Source organism: Mesoplodon bidens (genome assembly GCF_964165515.1).
Source record: "Mesoplodon bidens genome assembly, chromosome: 15".
In the NCBI taxonomy this organism is placed as follows: domain Eukaryota; kingdom Metazoa; phylum Chordata; class Mammalia; order Artiodactyla; family Ziphiidae; genus Mesoplodon; species Mesoplodon bidens.
The window spans coordinates 32,463,593-32,487,137 of NC_138171.1; the positions used below are offsets into that span (position 1 = coordinate 32,463,593).

The window sequence follows — 23,545 nt, forward strand, 5'->3', positions numbered from 1 at the left end:
TCACCTTTGATGCCAACACACCTCCTGCAGCATCTCTGTCTCCTGCCAGTCTGGAAGTATTTTTGAGTCTCATCTAAAGGATTCAGCTTCTTGGTATTCCAACTCATGTGTATGAGACTTGGCATGACCTCAAAAGTCAAGAGCTAATGGTGTCACCATCTTACTCCCATCCCAAAGTTTAAAACCTTACAACCCTCCCTCTACACATCACTGCCAAATCTGTCTTTGGAATACCTTGGCTGCATGTTACTTCAATAATTCCCTGGCATGAAGCAAATAAAGTTTAAACTACCAGACTAATCTTAATTTAAGTGTCTCCTAAAGTTCATATAAATGTTCAAAACATTCAAAGAGGCTGTCCCTCAGTGTTGGTAAGAGGGGAGATTTCTACTGTTCACTTTTGAGTGGTCTTGGAACACTTACAGCATGGCGATGCCCCAGTGCTTCCCTGCTCTCTCTCCTGCCGCCTGGAAACCAGAGAGGCCAATGAGGGCCACCGTGGGTGTGATGGTCAGGGGCCCGATGTATTTCAGCAGAGCCCCAGGCAGGCCTAGGAGGCCGATAACCACTTCTATCAATGAGGACATGATGATGGCTCCCTGGATCTGGAGCAAGAGAGGACACAGACATAAGAGCAAGCTGCTTATACATCACACACTCTAAATGTCACCTGCAACGACAACTGATAATTCTGTAAGGCACTAAGTTATTATATAACAGGCATAACATAGCTGGAAAATTCCTGGCAAACCCCAAAAGAAACCAGTGAGGGTTACTGAGATCTAGCAAACTTAAGTATAACCTGACTAATGTAAGAGTATTACAGAAATGGGCACTGGACACAAAGTCAGCTTGCCTATTCCACTGATTGAGACAGACATAATTTATGATTCTCATTTAAGACACAACATTCATAACCAGCCTCAGAGGAACAATGCAGTACAAAGATTCTTGACTTTAAAAAATGAGTCCCGTAGGACATTCAGAAGATAGTGCTATTGACAAAAATTCTAAAGGAATGTTTCTACTGTGCAGAATGGCCATATCTGTGTTAATTCTGAACTAATGGTGAATGATCTTATAGGTTTTGGAAAATCTGGATAAACTGTCAGCTGTTCTTCATATCTAAGGACTCCTGCTCCCTGTTCTATTCAAGTGCAATGAAGCAGACAAGTGTCTTTAATTCCTTCCACCAATACAGGCAAACACTGAGGCCAGAATAAATAGTTTTGCAACCTATCGACTCTGTGGCTCCTTCCAAAGGGAGCTGTTATGCTGGAGGGTGTAAGCGGACAGGTCTGTGGGTACACAGGAGGAGAGGAGGAGAAAGGAGGATGGAAAAGAGGGTAAGGAACAATACTGTCTGGTCGCACAAAGCATTTCTGCATGCTTTATTTTACAGTGATGCCATCTAAATTTACTTTAACAACAGAAATGTACATGTCAGTACCTGAAACAGAAAAAGAGCAACTGCAATTTATTGGTCACGACCAACACCGAAAATGAGTAGAAACACAAAGAAGCCATAAGCAGACAATGTTTATCTTTTACCTCGCGTATCCGAGGATACCAGATGTGTTCTGTATGTAACAGCTCCGTTGTTCCATTGGCAACCGAAACATCTTAAAAACAAAAACAGAGACAAAATTTTTCTTGGAGTGACACTGATGTTTCACGGGACATATTCATTTCACTCTTTTTAAGAAGAATTTCCTCCCTGTTCTAAGTATATTTGTATAAATACTCATCCCTAAAATTCAAGTTACAACACTATGGCATATCATACTGAAAGGTGGATTCCCCCATTGCTAATTTAACCAAATTTATTCATCAACAAGAGCTCCCAGCTTCTCAAAAGCTGACTGAACTAGTGATATACATTGCTAGTCCCAGCCTAATACAAAGACCAACCTTTGCAAGCAGCTCTTTGACATGCCCAATAGCAAGGTTGCCTGATTGAGGTTTTAAAAACCTAGATAAAACAGAGGCCCTTTTCCTGTTCCAAAATCAAATCAGTGGTCACAAAGTAACTCCTAGGAGCAAGGAAGGAAAGGAGGGCTAGAAAACTTTGCTCCTAGAACCTAAAAATTTAACAATGTTTTGAGAGTACAACAGGTCTATGTGATTTCCTCAAATCCCCTATCTGATCTCTTCCTGACCTTACTGGGTTATTTAAGGATCTTTGCAATCACTATGAGGAGGATGGGAGGGGGAATGAAAGTCATTTGCAGAAAACCAAAGCAGTCAGATCCTTAAAAAGCAGAGATGTTTCAGAGAAGGGATGCTATTGCAGCAAAGAGAGTGTTTAACTGGTGGTTCAAAAAATCCACTGAAAGAAAGAGGCAGAAAAATAGCACACATATTTTTCTATTCTTTCCCCATATTTATCAATTTCATTAGCACAGAGAAATGAGGTCCTTTTCTGGTCCTTACTTGCTTTGGGGTTAGGGATGAACAAGTGGATAGAGAGAGACAGAAACACGATCCACAGATTGGAACGTTCTAAGCTGTTTGTTGGTTGTGTGTTCTGTGCCTGATTCCAGAAAGGATTTAACACTGCTGGGGGCAGCACGCCCAGGCCTCCCTTCTATCACCTGCGTTAAAGGACCCCAATGACATATGTGGAAATAACTGCAATTACCTGTGGTGTTACATTTCCATTTATCTAAAGACAGGATGGCTCGAGCAGGGGCCAGAAATGCAAAAGCACTGGCCTGAAACAGGGGTAACCTAAAAGAAACGAGACCAAAACCATGATCACGGCATCAGGAACTACCGAGGTAGTTCACTATTTGTCAGCTTAACAGTCTTTTCCATAGACAAACAGCACATGAGTAAATGCAGCACACCTGGAAGAAAGAGCCCCAGTCTGCAAAGATGTCCTCGGCCACACAGCCAGGGATGCTGGCTTCTCCGTCCTCCCCGCCTGCTGCCCCAGGGTGGGCCCCGGGGGAGCTCTGTGGTCAGTGGCAGCACCCCAACACCAGCCCCTGCCATCACCACCTTTCCCCTTGGGGGTGGGGGATGCGGGCATTTGGATGTCTCTGTCCTGCTGAGCTTGTGAGCTCCTTACTAAACATCAGTGTACATCTTCTATTTTACCATCCTCCTCCTCTTCTTCCTCCTCCTTTTCAAATTCTTATTGGTTATCATGGAAGAAATCTATCTCCCCCTGTCGTTCCATTTTGTAAGTCAAAAACTGCCCTAAATCACTGAGGATAAGCATTAAAATCATGTGAGCTATCTATCTATTGAGGAAAAGGAAAACTGTAAGTTACAAATCAACAGTAGATATAATATTCTGCTTAATCATAAAAAATACTCAAAAATGCTCGAACCCTTATTTTTAAAGGACCCAGGAAGCTTGCAGACTCTTAAATTTCCTGCCTCCAACGTCAAACTAAATGCAGAGATCCTCAGATGCCATCATTCAGTCACATTTTAGATACTTCATATTGACTTTATGAGCACTGGTACTACTCAAATTCAAAAGATTTTGTCATTTATTATTAGAGATGTATAATGGGCTAACATGGGAACTCAATCACTATCTTTAACATTACTTTGGGGGTAAAATATGAAACTAGCCTTTGGTTAGCAGGGTTAGGAACTCCTAGACGTCCAGATCATTCTTAAATACTCCTAAGCAGCCTTGAATCAGTGTCCTGGCCAGCAGGATAGGAACCCAGCATGCTCTCCTCTGAGCTGACAGCATACTCTGCCCTGAGTGATACAGTAACTGGACTGAGAAACAGTGGCTCTGGCTGAAGGACACGTAGCCGCTTTACAAGTCCAGAGCTGGTACACACTATTCTGAGCTATATGAGGGTTAAGATTCTATTGTTCTCCTGGCCATTTTAATCCTGCAATGAAATCAATTGAGAGATGCTGGCTTTAAGACACAGAGGCAGGCTGCACAGTACAAACCAGATGCAATGCTAGTGGCCACTCCCATGGGCATGCCCTCCACAACCATCCATTAATAATTACCTGTTGGAGGGGCCTGGCGCATAGTACCATCAAAGTGGAAGTGAAGGTCCCCTGAAGTGGGAATGTATAGCAAAGGGAAAACGCTGCTTGATTTACACAAATTCCTTAAGCACGATTTTTCAGAAATGTACTGAAAGGGTAAAGGGAGGTCAGCATCTAATCGGGAATGGATGCTACTTCAAATGGTCCAAATAGCATCTGTTTTACTATCATTTCATATTTCAAGCAATGTAATATGGATTGCATTTAGAAATCTCATCCTTAGGACCACTGCAATCAACCCTGCATTGGTGACTCACTAGATGTGGGAAAGTGAAGACTGGCTCTGGGCTCCATTCCCGGTGACATGAGCCTCAGTTTGAACCTGACTGTTGCCTGGGCACCTTTCAGGGCGTGCATTTTATGGCTTTCACCATGACCAAAGGCCTTGAGAGCACTGCTGCAAAGGAGCCCACTCACTTTCACACAACCAGGCCCCTGGGTTCCTTTGAAAGTGGGTGCTAACAGAAAATTCTCACATGTGCTGCCCCAGACAAAGTCTCCCAAGATGACCTGGTAAAAGATGCACATGCCAGCTTATGTGTTCACTCTGCAGCTATGCACACTGCCTGCCACAAGCAGTTCTGGATGAAAGACAAGCAGCAGCCTTACAGTAAGTATCCCAGCAGTGAAGTGTGGTCTCCATAACTGGCAGCATAAATCAGTGGCTTGACTGAAATATTCTTAGGGAAAGTTGCAGCGAGAGCACACTATTTCATTAAACAAGAGCTCCCCTAAATCAAAAGCAACAAAGCCTATTTTCCAAAAAAGAGATCTGAAGATGATAAAGCACTTGATATTCTCGTCTGATAAAGTGGCTTTTCAGGCACTTCCCCAGCATGAAGCCGGTCAATTCCTGGGGCTCTTCACTCACACAATCACCTAAACCTCAGATTCCTGGGCTCTGCAAGCAGACAGGACTGTCTGCTATTTTATTCTCTACTTATGACTGGAAAGGAAACAAATTAAACTGTGCTTTTCTTTACATAAGAGGTTAGCAAACCGGCCAGTGAAATAAATCTGGCAAACTACCTGTTTTCATTGAGTAGAGTTTCACTGGGACACAGCCACCCTCACTCATTCACGAGTTGTCTGTGCCTGCTTTTATGCTTCAATGGTAGAGATGAATAGTTAAAACAGAGAACACAGAGCCTAAAACATTCACTGCTTATCACTCTATGGAAGAAATTTTGCCAACCTTAACTACAGGGAAAGTGTATCTTAAATATGTGAAGATACCCCCAAAATGGATTTTTGCAGATGGAAGTTTTTAAAGTTAATAGTGTTGCTGGATGTCATTAAGAAAAAATCCCTGAGCACACAGTCACCTTTGTAGTGACACATTCCCACGTCAGGCTCTAGCCCCAGGACAGCAAAAGAACCTAACCAGCACCAGACAAGTTCTTACTGTGTTCAAAACCCTGCTGGAGGTGCCTCATTTCCTCCTCGGTGTCCAGGTGACCTGAACCCATTCCCCAGTCTAGTCTCTCACCGGCCACTTTACACGCCTGCACTCCAGGCAAGCGGTCTACGATCTTGCCTCTGAGGTTTTGCTCATCTCTTATGTCATCAATTCATTTCTAATGCTCCATTTCTATTCAACATTGAAGGCACAGAGAAAATACCACTTCCTCTAGGAATTGTTCTTGGCTCCCTTTTTGTCCAATTTTTATCTCCCTCTTTTTTTTGAATATCACCATAGACACATGGATTCATTTTTTATTCAGTTTAATAATATACTTCCATGACTATTCCTTTTAGTAATTAAATTGTCTCGAACTTGCCCAAAGCAGCACAGTTCCAGAATTATACCAATGTCACTACTAACAAGACTACTAAGTTTTTTGGGTTTTTTTTTCTTTTTCTTTTGCGATACGCAGGCCTCTCACTGTTGTGGCCTCTCCCGTTGTGGAGCACAGGCTCCGGACGCACAGGCCCAGCGGCCATGGCTCATGGGTCTAGCTGCTCCGCGGCATGTGGGATCCCCCCGGACCGGGGCACGAACCTGTGTCCCCTGCATCGGCAGGCGGACTCTCAACCACTGCGCCACCAGGGAAGCCCCAAGACTACTAAGTTTAAGATTTCTCTGTATTTTTTTTTTCTTAGAATATATCCCATTCAGAGTGTGCAAAGTACTATGTTCTAAAGTCTGTGAATTAATTCTTTTCTCCATGTGGCCAGCAATTTGACATAAAGTTAGGTTCACTTGTTTCTGTTTGTATTCAATTTTAGGGTTTGTGCTTCTTCATCCTTTTAGATTTTATGTTTTGGATATGTTGAACATTTTACGGTTAAAAAAAATCAAACCATATAGAGATATACCAGGAAAATGTCACTCCTATCCCCTCCAACCCCCAAATCTGACTTATCGATCATTAACCATTTTTATTAATTTCTAACTTATTCTTGTTTCTTCAAACATATACACACTCTTTTGCAACTTGTTTTTTCAATATATCCTGGAACTTACTGTACACCAGTTCATGGAAATCTTTCTTATTCTTTCTCAGGGTTGCATAGTAATTCATTGTGTGATGTATGATAGTCTCCTACAGATGGGCATTTAAGTTGTGTTAACTATTTTCCCATTACAAATTACACAGCAATAAAAAAAAACTTTTTGTATTTATTTTGCATTTGTGGGAGTATATCTCCAGGGTAAATTTCTAGAAGTAGGTTGCTGGATCAAATGATAAATGCATATGTACTCTAGATTCGTAACATTCCTCTTCACAGGGACTGAATTATTTTCACTCCTGACAGCAATGTGTAACAATGCCTGTTCTCCCACAGCTTTGCCATCAGAGTGGCTTGTTAAAATCATTTTTTGTCAATCTGACAAAGGAGACAAATGATATCTCAGGGTAGCTTTAGTTTGTATTTCTCTTATTATAAAGTCAATTTGATCCTTTCTTATGGTGAAGGGCCATTATATAGCTTTTTATAGAGCTATTCGTGTCTTCTGTCCTTTTTTTCTATACCATTTTTGGTAATTTTTAATTTTGATTTTTCAGAGTTCTTTCTATATTAGAGATATTAGAACTTATCTATATTATGAATATTTTCTCCAGTTTGTCATTTTTGTTTGTTTATGGTGTATTTTTACAATGCAAAGCTTAAAAATTTTAAAACATTTAATGTCATCAAATTTATCATCCTTTTATTGTTTCTGGAGTTTGAGTCCTAGTTTAAAAGTTTTTCCCAACTTCTAGTTATAAAGGAATTCGCCCTTGTTTTATTCTAATGGTTATATAGTATCGTGTTTCTTATGTTTGGATCTCTAATCCATTTTGAGTTGATTCAAAGAAAACTCTTAACTAAAGGCAAATCTAACCTTTATCTTCAAGTCCATGATATTCTGGTCTTATATGTAACTATCAAAATTATATGAACTATCTCAGTCAACACTTCCAATTAGACACACTCCTTGGGAACCTCAGTAGGAAGCAGCCGACTGGTTCCTCTCCCACCTCCCAGCAGAAGGCTTCGTCCAGACAGAGCACAGGAATTTAGGAGGGTTGGCTGGGTACAATTTTGATAACCTTTTCAAGCATGACAGTATCAACCATTTCAGGTCAAAAGTTTGTTTTATTACTTAAAGATCTAGCCAGTCACAGAGAAGCATAAGGGAATTCTTTGGGGTGTGGCAATTCTGTTGGTTGTGGTGGTGATTAAGTGACTGTACACATGGGTAAAAACTCATCTAACTATGCAAGTGAAAAAGGGAAATTTTTTACTGTATGTCAATTACCCCTCAATAGATATGACTTAAAAAATTATGTCTATAAAGTGTCTTTCTGGGAGGAGAAATGGGGGAGGATGATAACCTGGTCCTTAGAATACTAGAGTGAGGTCAAATAGTTACAAACAACACAAAATTTAAAAAAAAAGAAGAGTTTCCCTCTGGGTATTTGACAAGAAGCTCTATCCTCTGCTCCTGTGTAGTGCTGCTCTACCCCTGTACAGCTTTTGCCAGGCAGTCACCTGCCTGAAAAGGAATGATAAAGGGGAGAATCAGTGGGCCATGAGGAAGAAGATGAGCATTTTAGAACAAGTGGGGACATACGGGGCAAGTGAGATGTGACAGCCAAAGAAAAAAGATTGTGGGGAACTGAATTCATTAACCCCACGTATACTAAGAGGACTTAGTCAGTCTCCTAGTCTCCTGGAGCATCAGAAATATTAGCAAACAGAGAAACAGCATGTTCACTGAAGGGGGAGACCACCCAGAAAAGCTAGAGTTGAAGGAGTTCACCTATGGCCGTGTGGCCAAGGAGCACACCCAACCCCTGCCATGTCATCAAGGACAAGCTGCTCCATTTGGCACACCAGCCTTGCCCACTGCACCCCCATCTGCCTCACCTACACCCACCCTTCCAGTGGGTCCACTAAAATAATGAGCACCAACAGGCAAGTGTGGGCGAGTGCCAGGCATTATCTTATTTGATGCTCACTAACAATTTTATTATTATTAGCATTTTATGGAGGAGCAAAGGGGACTTTGAGACTAGGTAACTTGCCCAAAGCCACACAGCTGGTAAACAGTAGAATGGGAGTGACGCCACCTCTGAAGCCAGAGCCCCTCGACACAGCTGGTGAGGGCAAACCTTCCTCCAAGGTCACTACCTCCAGGTTCTCACTGGCCCCCATGTTTTTAATGTACTACCTATAATTCTTTAAGTTAAATAAACAGTAATTTTTTTTTTACATGGGGGCAGGAAAAACCTACAACTTGCTATTAAGAGCCTGCTTAACATGACAGGCTCACTATCATCTACACAGTAATTTTAATGTTCACCCTGAATCAACTATGCCTTTGGCCCCATCTCCCAGTTTACAACAAATAGGGGGATTGTGGAACACATCAAATATCACCACAAGGACACAATCGGACATATTCAGACCACGGGATGCTCAACGAGACAATTGGCCTGGACTCTTTAAGAAGAGGATGATGTGGAAGAAAAATGTAGGGACTGTTTATTACTAGACCAAAGAAACACAACAAACAAATGCACCACACGAACTTGATTGGATCCTGGTTCGGAGAGGTGGAGGGAATAGCCGTAAAAGATATTTTAGGGACAATTAGGGAAATTAAATATAGTCTGCATATTAGATGATATAACTCAGCTTTCTCAGGTGTGGTAAATGGTTACACAGGAGACCCTCATTCCTAGGAGAGTATCTGGGGGTGAGCCATCATCATGCTGCCTGAAATTCTCAAGTAATTCAAAAAACTGCACATACACCCCCACACACATATACAGGAAAAGAATGTGGGGGAAAATCCCAGTCTCCCCTACCCCAATCCAAGCACTGCATCTCTCCATTCTTCTAAATTTTATCAACAGTTAAGAGTTCAAAGCCTCAGACTTGAGACCTTAAAGTATCCTGGAGCCGCCCCCTATATTGTACAGGCCCCAGAACCAAAGGAGATGGAAGACAGGGTAGCTCTCTCCTCAGGGCAGACAACTCTGTTAGAGACCAGGCTGCTGCACCAGCTACAATGACTCTCTTAGCCAAAACCCTACCTTTTCTCAGCAAAGGAATATTCTGTGTGTCTACAGCAGGCCTGTTATGGCCAGGAGAGGCTCTCAAGAAAGGAGCCACTCCACCTGCAATTTTTTCTTTTGCTGGAGAGCTGAGAGAAAGGCCTCCAAGAGGCACCTGGAACAAAAGGCTGGATGTGGTCCCCAAACACAGCACCTGCACACCTCAGGGAAAGCTGGAGGTCAGCATGGCGTGCAAGGGGGCAGGGTCCATCCCAGAGGGCCCTCCTTCACCCCCAGCTATGCATAACACCCGAGGACAAGGGCTCTGGGAAGCTCAGAGCTGCTATCAAGGCTTGGTCTCTGATGGAAAAGACAATGGCAGCCTAGGTTATGCATGAACTGAATCCTCCCCAAAGCCAGGGAGGCATAGCTGCTGCTGGCTGGCTAACATCTGAGTTAGGGGACTCTGAACCCTGCCCCTGCTCTTGGAATTTTAAAGGCTTTTTACTAATTCCTGGAAAGAGCCCAAGGGGTAGGTTGGATTGAAATCAACCAGAATGAGGTTTGATTTCAGCAGTCTGAAACCTCAACCAAGGGCACTCGACAATAAAGACCTCGTTGAAAGCAAATTGCAGGGGATAAAAGTCAAAGGAAAGAAGGAAGAAGGAAAAGGCTGGATGGGACGAAGGTGATGGAAGAAGCAGCTGTCACAGAAACTGCCCACCCCCAACAGGTGGAGGCCTCGGGAAGCACTAAAGCCACAGAAGTCACACAACTGGGGCAGAGACATATGACCTCCATTTCAAAACAAGTCATGATCTCTGGAGGAAAGGAAAGCATCTTCATGCCAGGGGAGATGTGTAGTGAAGGAAGGAGGGTCTGCAGCACACGTTGCATCAGACACATTTTCTGTGTCCTCAGCCAGCTCAGCCCATGGAAAATATGCCCCCCCAAAGGAGTATTTACAACACAGCATCTTAAAGCCGGCATTCTGAGCTTGTGTTCAGGTTTGCAAAGGCACGCATCTGTTTCACCCTCACTTTTTCCATATCAATTTTGGTTATTTTTATGGAATGAAACAACTTTCCAGGAACAGCATGCCACTCTTCACCAGAGTGCCCATGTGAAACACGGAGCAGGGATGACCTGGCCACAGCCCAGAGGATGGGAATGCTTATACTTCCTTCCTCTGTTCTAGACCTGCAATCATGGTCTTAGCTTCTTCACAATACAGGCCCCACCCCTCAGAGGCATGGACCATGGCTGGTCTCTAGGTCCCATGTACCCACTACATCCAGTGCAAAGAGGTACTGGGTGCTCAACAGGTGTTAGGCAAACACACAAAGAAACGGACAGAACTCAGACACACATGGCAAACCACTGAGAGTTGGAAAAGTCTGAAAATCTGTCCTAGAAATCATGAAAGCTGAACATGATTTTCCTTCTGCAGCTCTCTGCCTAAGGAAATGAGTGTGAACTGCAAACAAACACCAACAAACACGTACAGGGCATCTGCAATCCTATGGCTGTGATACTGGGAATAAACCCCACTCTTGGCACATCAGCCTTTCTTTCCCAGTGTCCCACCTTGATATTTCCTCTGCCCCAACTGCTTTATCTGTTTGTTTGATCCTGTTGTGATCAGGAAGTAAATGCACAAGTCTGTTAAGATGATAATTCACAGTCCACGATGAGGGTCTATGTTAGCAAGCAGCAGAATTAAAAAGGCTTTTCACATTATCCATACTCTGTAACTTCCCAAATGTATTTTAGGAAGAGCTTGTAATAATCTACAAAAACACAGTGATGGCAAGTGTCATCCACAGGACACCTTAGGAAGAGCCTCCTGTCATTTTCACAAAAGGAAACTGGGAGCTGGAGAGGTCTTCTGTCCAGAGTCATAACGCTGCATAGGTCCCTCTAACTTCTCATACTCACTCATTTCACTCCCCCGTGTGCGAATGGGGAAGAAACCATCATTTGCCATGTGGCATAAGCTAATGCTTTACTGGAAACTGTAGATTCTGACTGCCCATGGGATTACAGTTTATCATTACAATATTCAACGACTTGATTTTAACCAACACTGGCAATGTTGCTGCTCTGGCTTTGGTGGGTCCCCTGGAATAGGCCCAGGGATGCTCAACCCTGCCCCCGTCCTGAGTAAGTACTGGGCGTCTAAGTACCAGAGGTGGGTCCCCACTCTACTGAGGTCTGAGTGCCAACTTTGGTCTGCTGGAAATACTAGAGGAGTGGGATATTTGGCCACTCTTGAGATCTCTGCTCTTCTTTTACGAAACCCACAGGAAACCCAGGGGCAAGGGTGTGAGAGGTGATTCAGCTAGAAGGGGTAGCCCTGCCTCTTTGGGCACCGTGGAAGGAAGGGAAGATGGGTAAAGAGGAGTTAAGAGTTTTAACAGAAAAGGGTGAAGGACAGGGAGATGCAGAGGATGGGGGAGATGGGACACATGAATAAACAGATACAGCAAACAAACCCCAGAGGTGGTGACCAACCAGGCAGGGAAGGAAATGCCTCTCACCCACCTCATCACCTGGGTTCACCTTCACACAGCAGGCCCTCAAATATATGCTGGATAAAACTAAAAAGAATGTATCAACAACAGCTTGAGGCTTTGTGGAGCTGGAAACCACGGTGCTGAGTGCCTTCTCACTGTTTCCCTACTAGATGGGAGCTGGAGGCAAGGATCCCAGGTAAGAAAAAGGTGCTGTAGCACGAAGAAGGGAATAGAGCAAAAGTTAACTGACTCCTCTTTCCCCACCTTCCCCTCCTTCCACTGTGCTCCTTCAGGGGGAGGGGAGGGGGTAAACTGCACTGACCCAGGCTGCTCTGTTTAGGTCTCTTGTGCCCCAACGATGGGCAAGAGGGTCCTGAACGGGTGCCCTCCCATAACTGAAAGCACACACCAAAAGTTACCCCAAACTCTCCCTACTATGTCACCATTAGGCAACTGTGCCCAGCACAGCCAGGCTCAACTGTCAGTCAGGATTAGCCTCCCTGATATGAGACCAAGGCAGAGCTGCACCTGGTACCTGCTGTACCACAGTAAACACGTCTTTCATTCCTTCTTCAAGTCAACCAACAATTCTCAACTAGAGGCACTGCCCAAATTTCCAGATGGTTTGTGCTACAAGTTCCCTGATGAGCTAGATGTTTAGAAAAAGAATATTTCCCCAGAGAACCAGTGTCCTGTGTACACTTGAGTTGGTCAATAAAAGCTTTCTAATCCTTTCTGGCTTTGAAATACAGAACCTTGAATGCTGTATCAAAAGAATGAAAGATGCTGCCAGCCAAATTTAACTACCTGGGCTCTAAGAAAATGAATCAAGTCCTCTTTGGAATGCCTGAACACATCTCCTTCCCCTAAGAGGTCAATAACACCCTGACTTTCCCTCAGGGGTCCCCTAAGAAGACCCTCCCTTCTGAGGTAAGGGATCTGCTCAGCATGGTGGCTGCAGGCAGTCCTGCAGGGGCTGGGGTTTTGAGAACCCCAAGAGCTAGCCAGCCCTCACAGCCTTCCTTCCATCAGCAGAACTTCTAGGGAACTGCCGTATCCCTCCTGAGGACATTGCTTATGCCGCCAACCAGGATGCCCTAACACTGTTCTTCCCATATTCTCCTGCTCCACCCCCCCTCAAGTAAAGGTCACCCTGAGGATTCTGACTCACTGGAATACAGTCCATGATTCCCAAGCTGCCTTCTTTTCCCTCTGCCTTTGCTCCCATTTCCCTAGCAGGGAAGGCAGACTGTCTGTAATGGAGTGAGAGACAGAACTCACACGTTTACTCTGCTGTCCTTCCCCTGAGGACAGTCCTGTCCCCACAGGCTCCACCCCTTGAGCAGCACCCTAGGGTAAAGGAAAAGGCTGCATGTGAAGAGGGTGGAAGAAGGGGACAGGAGGGGACAAAGCAAGCCTGCAGGAGGAGGTAAGACAGGACAGCTCTTTTCCTACCTATGCCAGCTCCATACCCATTTAAGCTGGGGACTGGGGATGCAAAGTGCAGTTCTGGCATCAAGGAAGGAAACACGAATCAGCAAGAAAAGACACAAACAAAAAAGGACAAAGTGGAATAAGAGCCACATTAGAAGAACATACACAAGGTGCATGTGCGGGAATTCAGAGAGAAAGGAGGCTTTGGGAAGTCAGGGATGCTTCACAGAGAGGAGAGGGGTAATCCAGGACTGGAAGGCTGCAGCGAAGCACAAGCACAGGATGGCAAGACAGCAGGGTGGGCTTGGGGAGGAACTCACCCCTGGGTGAGTGCAGGGAAGGGGACTGCAGGGCACAGGGACATGGCTGGAAGGGTGGTGGGACAGAGAACAAGGGAGAAGTCTACAGGGTGGGCACATCTGTTTTTTTAAACAGGGAGTAGGGCTGTAGCCTGGTAACACCCAGGAAGATGCAAACACTGAAAGACGGCACTGGAATGGCACACAGAGCAGGGCAGAGGAGAGTAGCCCTGGAGGCAGGGAAACCAACTAGGAACCTAGTAGAACAGTCTAGGCCTGAACTTCAGGAATGGGGGCAGGGAGGGGGTACTGGAGAGAAAACTTGCCCTGCCAGCTGGTGGGATGGAAGGAGCTGAGAGTGAGTCTGTTTCCAGCCTGCACAACTAGGTGGGAAGCGGTGCCACCCACCTAGAGAAGAAACACAGTAGCGTTGGGGGGAGGCAGGGCAAATGCCATAGGACACACCTCCCTATACTCCAGTCAGTCCTTCCAAGCAGCCCTAGGTGAATGGCAGTGCTTAATGCCTCATGGGTGCTTCAGCATCCCCAATTTAGTGCCCCAATCTCACCTGCATCCAAAAGTTGTCTGCAGCAAAGTTGTGATTCCCACGCAGAAGAAAATGGTCCCGATGAGCTGGCTGGTGGCCCACTGGTCATATCCCACACACATGGCATCGGCCAGTAGAAAGGGCACTGCGATGGTGCCGCTGAAGCACGTCAGGTAATGCTACGGGTGACAGGGAGACAGAGGGGAAAAGAATAAACCCTTCTTTGTATTTTTTCTGATTTTACCCTAACTTTGCCCACCCCCCTGTTGTTTTTAGAAAGTTACACACATGAAGAATTTGTTTTTTTAGGTACACACTCTTATCATATGCCAAATCATCTCTGTTTTTTGCATTCTCCTTTCCATTACATTTTCTTGTCTTATCACTAACTTGTATTATTAATTATTACTTGCATGAATCCAGACCAGCACAAAGGAAGTACTCAATACAAACGCTGGTAGTGTTTTATTTATATAATTCTTACTGGGAATATTTGCTTTTTTAAAATGCTTTTCAGGGCTTCCCTGGTGGTGCAGTGGTTGAGAGTCCACCTGCCGATGCAGGGGACACGGGTTCGTGCTCTGGTCCGGGAAGATCCCACATGCCGTGGAGCGGCTAGGCCGCTGTGAGCCATGGCTGCTGAGCTTGCACGTCCGGAGCCTGTGCTCCGCAATGGGAGAGGCCACAACAGTGAGAGGCCCGAGTACCGCAAAAAAACAAAAAACAAAAAACAAAACAAAATGCTTTTCAGCATCAATTGCTAAAACCATAGATCTTTCTCCTCTAATCTGTTAACATGAACCGTGTGGCACTGAACCATTCTAGTTAGTCATGCTAGATTTTTCTTCTGGGATTTGATATGCCAATATTTTATGTAGAATTTTACATCTATGTTCTTGAGATAACTCGTCCATTTTTTTTTTTTAATTCTTTTAGGTCTGGGGATTAAAGTTACAAGCTTCAAGATTAAAGTTGCAAGCTTCATTGCACAAGGCGTTTTCCATCTTATTCTATGGTCTGGCATTGTTTAACAGCAATCAGGGAAGGGCTAGGGTCACACAGTAGCTGTGGGAATCCTCCAGAAAGAGCCCATACCACTCTTCCTTTAGGGCCCCTCCCCCATTCCTTGTGGCCCTGGCAGGACATTCCAGCCCTCACTGCTCACTTCCCTTCCTCCCAGATGCCTGCCTGTTCAGTTCCTACTTCTGTTCTGCAAACTTCCTACATTTCTTCCAAATAGTTCCCCATCTCTGCTTATGTTTGCCAAAATGTGCTGCCTGCAGCCCATAAAGCCCAACTGTGTAACACTAATAGGTGTCTGGTGAGGGGAAGAGAACATTCTCATTCAGGACTTCCCAGAGCTGCTCACAAGTTTAAGAGTGCTGTGCACTGTCAAGAAGGGCATGATGCACACAGGGTTTCCCAATCCTATCTGATCAGGGAAGACTACTTCTAGAAACATCTATAATATAAACATTTCAAAAAACAAGTTTCTTGAATCTGATTCCAGATACTCAGCCCTAGGGAAATTATTTGCCAGGACCAGTCAGCTCCTTTGGTTATGTCTTCTTTATTAGATGCCTTTCTGTCCAGGTTACCAAGTGCTTTGATATGTAAGGGAAGGGGCCTGGAAACTGGACCAAAGCATCAGCTCTCAGCAGGTACAGCTCACCTCCAAGTGAATAAACCTCTCTGGATAACGGGACTGATTTTCTCAGCATGAACTGATCATTCAAACTTAAAGAATGGAAAGTGAAACCTCAAAACCAAGGCAAACACAGTCCAGGGGTATGTGTCTGGACAAAGAGCCTTCCCATGTCATCCCCTTTCTCCTAAAGCCCCACTTCAATCGTAAGTGGGAAAAGGGAGTGGTGGTGGTGGGGGAGTGGGTATCAAAGATTCAGGAGTCCTGCATCAGCTTGTGTCACCTCTTGCCCCATCCCCCCACCCCTCCCCGGCAGCTTCCCTGCTCTGCTCCCACTGGATATTGCAGCAGACAAAGCAGACACCACCAAGGCGAAGTCTGCCTTCCTTTAAAAATAAGATTGAAGCCTCCACATTTATGCCCTGACCAACACAGCTCTTCTCAGTGTCACCCATATTTCATGGCAGAACTGACGGTGACTGTGGTTGGTTAACTAGGAATAAGAGATGAACACTAGCCCTTCTTTTCTCTATTCTTTTACCTTCTTTTTTTTTTTTGCGGTACGCGGGCCTCTCACTGCTGTGGCCTCTCCCGTTGTGGAGCACAGGCTCCAGACGTGCAGGCTCAGCGGCCATGGCCCACTGGCCCAGTCGCTCCGCGGCACATGGGATCTTCCCGGACCGGGGCACAAACCCGTGTCCCCTGCATCGGTAGGCGGACTCTCAACCACTGCGCCACCAGGGAAGCCCACTTCTACCTTTATCTTCCCTCTATTCTCCCCTTTCCACACATCTATGATCTTTTTTCCTTACTTCCATGTCATTTCTCTTGCTTATTCCCTGAACATTTTCCTTCTTTCATTCCATGATTAACCTACTCCTCCTGTTTTCTTCCTTTCACTGTTATGAAGTTCATGTTAACAATTCCCATTCATCATTCTTAAAAGAGTAATTTATATTAAAGTTGTCAATAAATAAAAAATAAAAATTGAATTTTAAATAATCCAGACAGACAATTCAAGCATCTGCTGGTGGTTATATTCCAAAGGAATCATGTTACCTGCAACCCCAGAAATATGCACAGGTACCAGGGAGGAACATCTTCTATGGTGTAAATCATGTCCGATCTCTGGGGGTCAAGACTGCCCGTGCTATCCAAGGTCTCAGCAAGAGAGCTCTGTGAACGAGAGGGAGAAAACAAGTTGTTTAATGAAAGCAAGGACTAAAGTTAACTCAGCACAGGCTACTGTTACTGAAAAACAACTTTATAAAGTGTCTGTTGCTCTCCTGTAAAATTAAGCCTTGGTCACCTCTGACACAGTGTCAAGCACACTCACTTGGTGGGACAATCTGCCCTCAGGATTTGGGGCTTCAGCATTCCTTCCATCAACTCACACCCAAGAGCACCCAACTTGCTCAGAGCTTCTCCCCAAGACTGGGCACCCACTGCATGGAGAGGGATGCTCCCAAGGTTGAGACCACAAAGTAATCCTTGGCATGAGCTGTCCTTGGGTGGTAACCCTAATGAAGCAATGTTACAAAACGCTAACCACTTTCCAACAGAGAGCACTAATCTGTCCCTCCTACCCCATTCCATCCCTGCAAGGAAAAAGACTTCTGTACCTAAACACCCTTCTTTTAAAAACACTGCTGCTCAGACATAACGGTGAGTGAAGAGAGCAAAGGTATAGAGATATGATGATTCAAATTTTGTTTAAAAAAAAACAGACTAAAAATGTATTTATACTTTAGGGGACTTTTTTTCTTTTCTTTTCCCCTCACCATTACTAAAGATTTTTTAAAATGTTAAGCCTTGCATCCTTTATAAGCCAGAATCTTTACAAAGACCAGACACTAGGTTATAGTCTAGACATTTCCAGTCAGCTTCAGCTTCAGCATCACTTCTGAACTCATCCAGTATCTGAGCCAAACTGAAAACTCGGGGGTTCCCCCATATACCCTCAATACTGCTCTAGTTTCTAAAACCCTACAAACCATTTCTTGGAATCCAAGATGTGCATTTTTTTTAATAACATAAAGTGCCTAAGAGGAAATAAAATTAAAAGATGTGTCACAAAAAAGATAAAGATGATAACATTCTGATCCTTGGCCACATCTAGCCCAATTTGTACCCTCTGTCCAATGGATTTGATCCACAGAAAGATGCTGACTCCTTATGTTTATCACTCCATTTTTCATGCACAGGGATTTGGGGGCCAAATACTCTTGAACGAAAGAAGTGACACAATTCAGCCTTACCTTCTAAAGCCTAAAGGTAAATATCTGATGTAAATTGACATCTTATCTAATCCAAATGTGAATTGAATATGACCTTTCGGAAAGAACTTTTTCTTCCATTCAAACAATGGATACTGGCAGATCTGCATTACTAAATGGGTTTAAACATATTATATGTGTCGCTTAAAATCTGTTTGTAGCGGTGGTAGAGAAAGTACACATGGTGAAGAACTTGATATGTGGTGATGTACAGTAAAGGATTAACTCAACAGGTCTGGGTTGGCCAAACCCTGCACATTTCAAAGAGAAGTTTGGCCCTTGCCTGCCACCTGGAAGATAACCTCTGTGCTCTTGGAATATCCTGTCTCTTAAGAGTGTATCTGTTTACCTGAATGAAGCCTTGAGCTGCCCTTCATAGATTATGCTAACAATGCAACTGATGATGGGGTCTTGGGCCACATGGTATCAGTTTGACTCCAGAGGGTCTGGCAACACTCCTTCAGTGTTGTCACACTTTGTTTCAGGGGAAATTAAGCACTGCTCACATGACTCCACGAGGAAGAGGACAACCGAAAGCTTGCTCTGTGTCTCCTAGACCTTGCCCTACATGTTTTTTTCCATTGATCTTAATCTGAACCCTTTCTCTCAAATAAGTTGTAACCAGGAGTGTAATAGCTTTTCTGAATTCTGAGTCCTCCTAGCAAATCACTGAACCTGATTTGGGACTCCCGAATCAGTCTTGGAAATCCCTAAACTAAGCTGACCATTTGCTGATATGATGCAACTACGGATACTGGACTCACTATAAAAAGGACAATTCAACACTATCATATTACCTACAGGTGAGGAATGTTACTGCTCTCAAAGTAACAAAAAGAAATGTCTGAAAACAGAGTATAGTAACACTACAATTACTAGATTAATACAATCTGTTACAATAATGTTATATGCATTATTATTCTAATGATTCCAAAATGACTAGTTTTAACTATAAAACAGATGAACAGAAATGAAAAGACTGCATCTGTCCTCTTTCAGGCCTTGAAGGCTAAGATTAAGATGTGTATACAAACATATATATATACTGTACACACACAATTTTTCTTAGTAATGAGGGTGGTTCTACAACTCAGAAATGGAACTAATGTAAAATGTCCACAAATGGTATTAAGAAAAAGTAGGGAATTGTGTGGTCAAGGGGATCAGTGAACCCTGTCAGAAAAATGCTGCACCACCCTTCCCAGAGACAGAAGGAGTGTGTTTGGTCACTGTGGACCATGGTACCACATTCTGTTATCACTGCATGAACAATATGAACTCTCTTAAAACTGCAAAACAAAAAGCTCCAACAGCAAGGTTTCTTTAAAAGATGACTACATTAATAATTTGATGATGTCATCTTGAATAGGCTTTTCCATATTATTCTATGGTCTAAGATAATCTAAAGAAAAAGGAAATTACCTGTTCTTCAAAGATTAGTGAACTCAGAATTCAGTTCTCTTGTTGGAGACTTCTTAAAAGATCGTTAATAACCTTTCCAATCTCTCCTATGGCTATTTATCTAGTCTAGCACTTTTAAGTCACTTGTAGTCTTTTTCTCTAGGAAATAATTTCCTCTACAGCAGGAGTCAGCAAACTCTTTCAATAAAGGGCTATGTAGTAAATATTTTAGGCCTTGTGGGCCATATGGTTCTGTCACAAATACTCAACTCTGCTATTATAGTGCAAAAGAACATTAGACAATATGTAAACAAATGAGTTATAGCTGTGTTCCAATAAAACTTTATTTACAGAAACAAGTGTTGGGCCAGATTTGGTTTGCAGGATGTAGCTTGCCAACCCTGCTATAGGGTTTCAAACTGATTATCATAAAGTTGTAGTTAATATTCTCTTATACGCATTTCTTATATTTCCTTTCACATTGCTAATATGCATTAGTGCTTTCTCACCTTCTACCTTAATCAGGTCCACCAAAGATCAATGTCACTGGTCTTTTCAATAATCAGTTTTTGAGTTCTAGTAAAACACTGAGAAAGAATAAATATGACACAAATCTACAAGGACAAAGAAAACAGTAGAAAGAGAAATGAGAATAACATATTTTGGAATATGCAAAGCATTTGTATGAGCTGTGACCCATTTAGGAGAGGAAAGGAACCTAAAACATTGGTGCCTGGAGAGGGAAGGTATAAAGAAGCAAGTTAGTTGACCAACAGAAGCCCAGAAAGGTTCTATGCTTGGAGGCACAAGACAGAGTAGGGATGGAAAGAAGATGGGATTTAACTCTGCAAACCGACCAGACACCCTGTTGCCTACTGCTATCTTCATCCTACAAGACACAAAAATGTATTGTTTGAAGAATACAAATCAGAAACACCTCAGACTGAAGAATGCTACGTGGGGTTAAATGCAAGCATGAACAGCGGGATCCTCATCTGCTTCCAAATGCCAGAAGCCAGGTTATATACCCACAGGAGGAGACTAGAGGATTTCTTTCTAGAGGAAATGATCAGCCTCAGAGACAAGACACTGCCATCTATAGACCCTACAGTGACAAGACAGCTTTCCCTATTCAGTGGAAAGGCCCACCAGTAGACAAACTTCATCTACACACAATGACCCAGTCATATTTTTTATTGCCTCACATTCCTCCAAAACTAAGAGCCAAATAAACAGAGGAAATAGGGTCCATGTAGTAGAAAGAAAACATATTGGGGGTGGGGGGGAGGAAACCTGTGTCTTCACAAAAATAAAAATATTTTGAACCTGGGAGAAGAACATTGCCATTTTAAAAGCTTTAATCAGCAAATAAAAACAAAAAAAAAAAAAGGAAAAGAGATCTTAGAAACTAAAGACAAAATAGGAAAACAAAATACAACAAAAGGGTTGAAAGTCAAATATATGTGCTCAAAATAACAAAAAGACAAATACGGGGACTTCCCCGGTGGTCCAGTGGTAAAGAATCTGCCTTCCAATGCAGGGAACGTGGGTTCAATCCCTAGTCGGGGAACTAAGATCCCACATGCAGCAGGGCAACCAAGCCCGCATACCACAACTACAGAGCCCATGCACTCTGGAGCCTGCACGCCACAACTACAGAGCCCATGCACTCTGGAGCCTGTGTACCACAACTAGAGAGAGAAAACCCACACACCACAACTGGAGAGAAGCCCGCACACTGCAATGAAGAGTCCATGTGCCACAACGAAAGATCCTACATGCCGCAACTAAGACCTGATGAGGCCAAAAATAAAATAAATAAATAAAAATAAATAAATATTTAGGGGAGGGGGAGGAAAAAAAGTCATGCCAGCATGACAGAAGCAACCAGCCTCGTGATGCCCCATCCCAAATCTTTGAGCATAATAAAAAGGTTGTTTAAAAAAAAAAAAGACAAGAAATAATAACAATTTTTATGGAAAAAAACAGAATATAGGAATCAAAGAAATAAGAAAATTTCCAAGAACTAAAGGATATGCCTACAAATTAGAAAGATGCACTAAGTACTCAATAAATTAGTGAAAAAGGATTCAGATATTTTGAAAACTCAATAAAACAACTGTATTAAAAAAATTTAAGAACAAAGGGAAATAAAACGTGAGTTGAAAGAATCTGGACAGAAGGGGGAAAAATAGAAAAATGAAAGTGGTAGGAGCACAAGAGGGAAGAGACAACATGAAAAAAATGTAAGAGAAAAAAAGATTAGAGAGAAGTGATAAAGAAGGCAGACAAAGGAGATCCAAAATATGCATAATTGGAGCCCCCAAATAAGGAAACCAAAAGAAGAGACTGGAACAAAAAATAAAGATATAATTCAAGACAACATTCCTGAAGTAACAGGAGCCTTGAAGCTGAATATTGAAAGTGCCAGGAAAAACTGACGTAGGTCAGCATCAAAACTTATGATATGATTATTATCATATGATAGTCATTAAAGTTACTGATTATCAAAGATAAATAAAGAATCCATAGGACAGGCAAAAAGATCAAGATACTGACTTAAAAAAAAAAAACCAGCCTGAGTTCTTCATAGCCACATTCAACATCAGAAAATGGGAAAACAGCAAACTATAAGATATGATTCAATTATTTTCTTAACTTTGTATTATAGAATTTTTCAAACATATACAAAGGTAGAAGGAAAATGAAATGTCTGCCCTATATCTATCCCCAGCTCCAGCTTCAAGATTTATTAGCCCTGTGTTCTTGTTCAATCTACTCCCCATACCATTCCAACTTTACTGGGGTAAGGGGATGGATTATTTTAAACTGAATCCTCAAAATACATAAATTTGCCCATAAACACATATGTATGTCTCTTCAGCAGATAAAGACTTTTAAAACGAAGCAAAATACCATTACATACTAATCAAATTAACAATTTCTTCATATCACCTAATACCCAATGCTTTTAAAAATCTTTTCATATTGCATCAAAACTTTGTTACAGCTGATTTATTTGAGTCAGGATCCAAACAATGTCCCAAGGATTTTACATCCAGCCGAACTCTCCTTCAAGGCTAAATGCTATAGATAAATTCTCATCCAAAGCTATTCCCATGATCCAGCTCTTCTCTTGGAAACTACTATTATAGTGTTACTTCTCTAACTTCAGTGAACATATCAAATCACATATGAATTGTATGAAAATGCAAATTCTGATTCAGTAGGTCTTGGTTGGGGCAGAGATTCTACATTTCTAACATGTAGGTAATGATGTCAACGATGTTGGTGCATGGACGACACTTTGAATATCAAGGGCCTAGAGGATGAACTTGGGTCAACCCAGCAATTATTAGGGAAACCAGCAGAAGGGTTGTCTCAAATTAACTGTAGAAATAAAACTAAAAATAGGGATTAGATGTATAAAATGAACTAATAAGAACCTGCTGTACAAAAAATAAATAAAATAAAATTCAAAAATTCCAAAAAAAAATAAAACTAAAAATAGGGATTAGATTGCCAGAATATATAACTGTCACATGCACCAAAAAGATAGTCATTATAATTAACAAAATGTGAGAGTGAAAAGGAAAAAGGCAAGCAGTAGAGTAAATTAATTGTCATCTAATATAGCTGGAAGTCAAAGGATGATACTTGAAGCTAACAAATCAATTATAATGATGGACAAAAGGAGTATTTCTGACCAAAATCAGATAGTAGAGGAGAGAAGGAGCAAAAGGAAGGAAGGAAAAACACTAATTTTGTTACTGTTCATGGTAGGAAACTAGAAGACCATGAAATAAAGGGTTAAGTATATTGTTCTATAATTATGATTACATAGGTGCCCACTAGAATAAAGTACAGAAGTTTTTAAATATCACAACTACACACAAATAAAAC

The 23,545-nt window shown here is 42.6% G+C and overlaps 1 protein-coding gene across 2 annotated transcripts in view; it reads right to left on the minus strand.

Annotated features, from left to right (window-relative positions):
* The window catches only part of SLC23A2 (solute carrier family 23 member 2), a 147,312-nt gene that overhangs the window by 34,866 nt on the left and 88,901 nt on the right, over nucleotides 1-23,545 (minus strand). Inside the window, exons 4-8 of one of the 2 annotated variants that reach the window (XM_081255496.1) lie at nucleotides 17,025-17,141; nucleotides 14,342-14,499; nucleotides 2,642-2,730; nucleotides 1,552-1,622; nucleotides 424-605 (exon numbers count right to left, since the gene is read on the minus strand). In XM_081255496.1, coding sequence (XP_081111622.1) covers nucleotides 424-605; nucleotides 1,552-1,622; nucleotides 2,642-2,730; nucleotides 14,342-14,499; nucleotides 17,025-17,141 — 617 coding nt within the window. The remainder of the gene's footprint in view (nucleotides 1-423; nucleotides 606-1,551; nucleotides 1,623-2,641; nucleotides 2,731-14,341; nucleotides 14,500-17,024; nucleotides 17,142-23,545) is intronic. The other variant, XR_014017534.1, reaches the window with a different exon arrangement.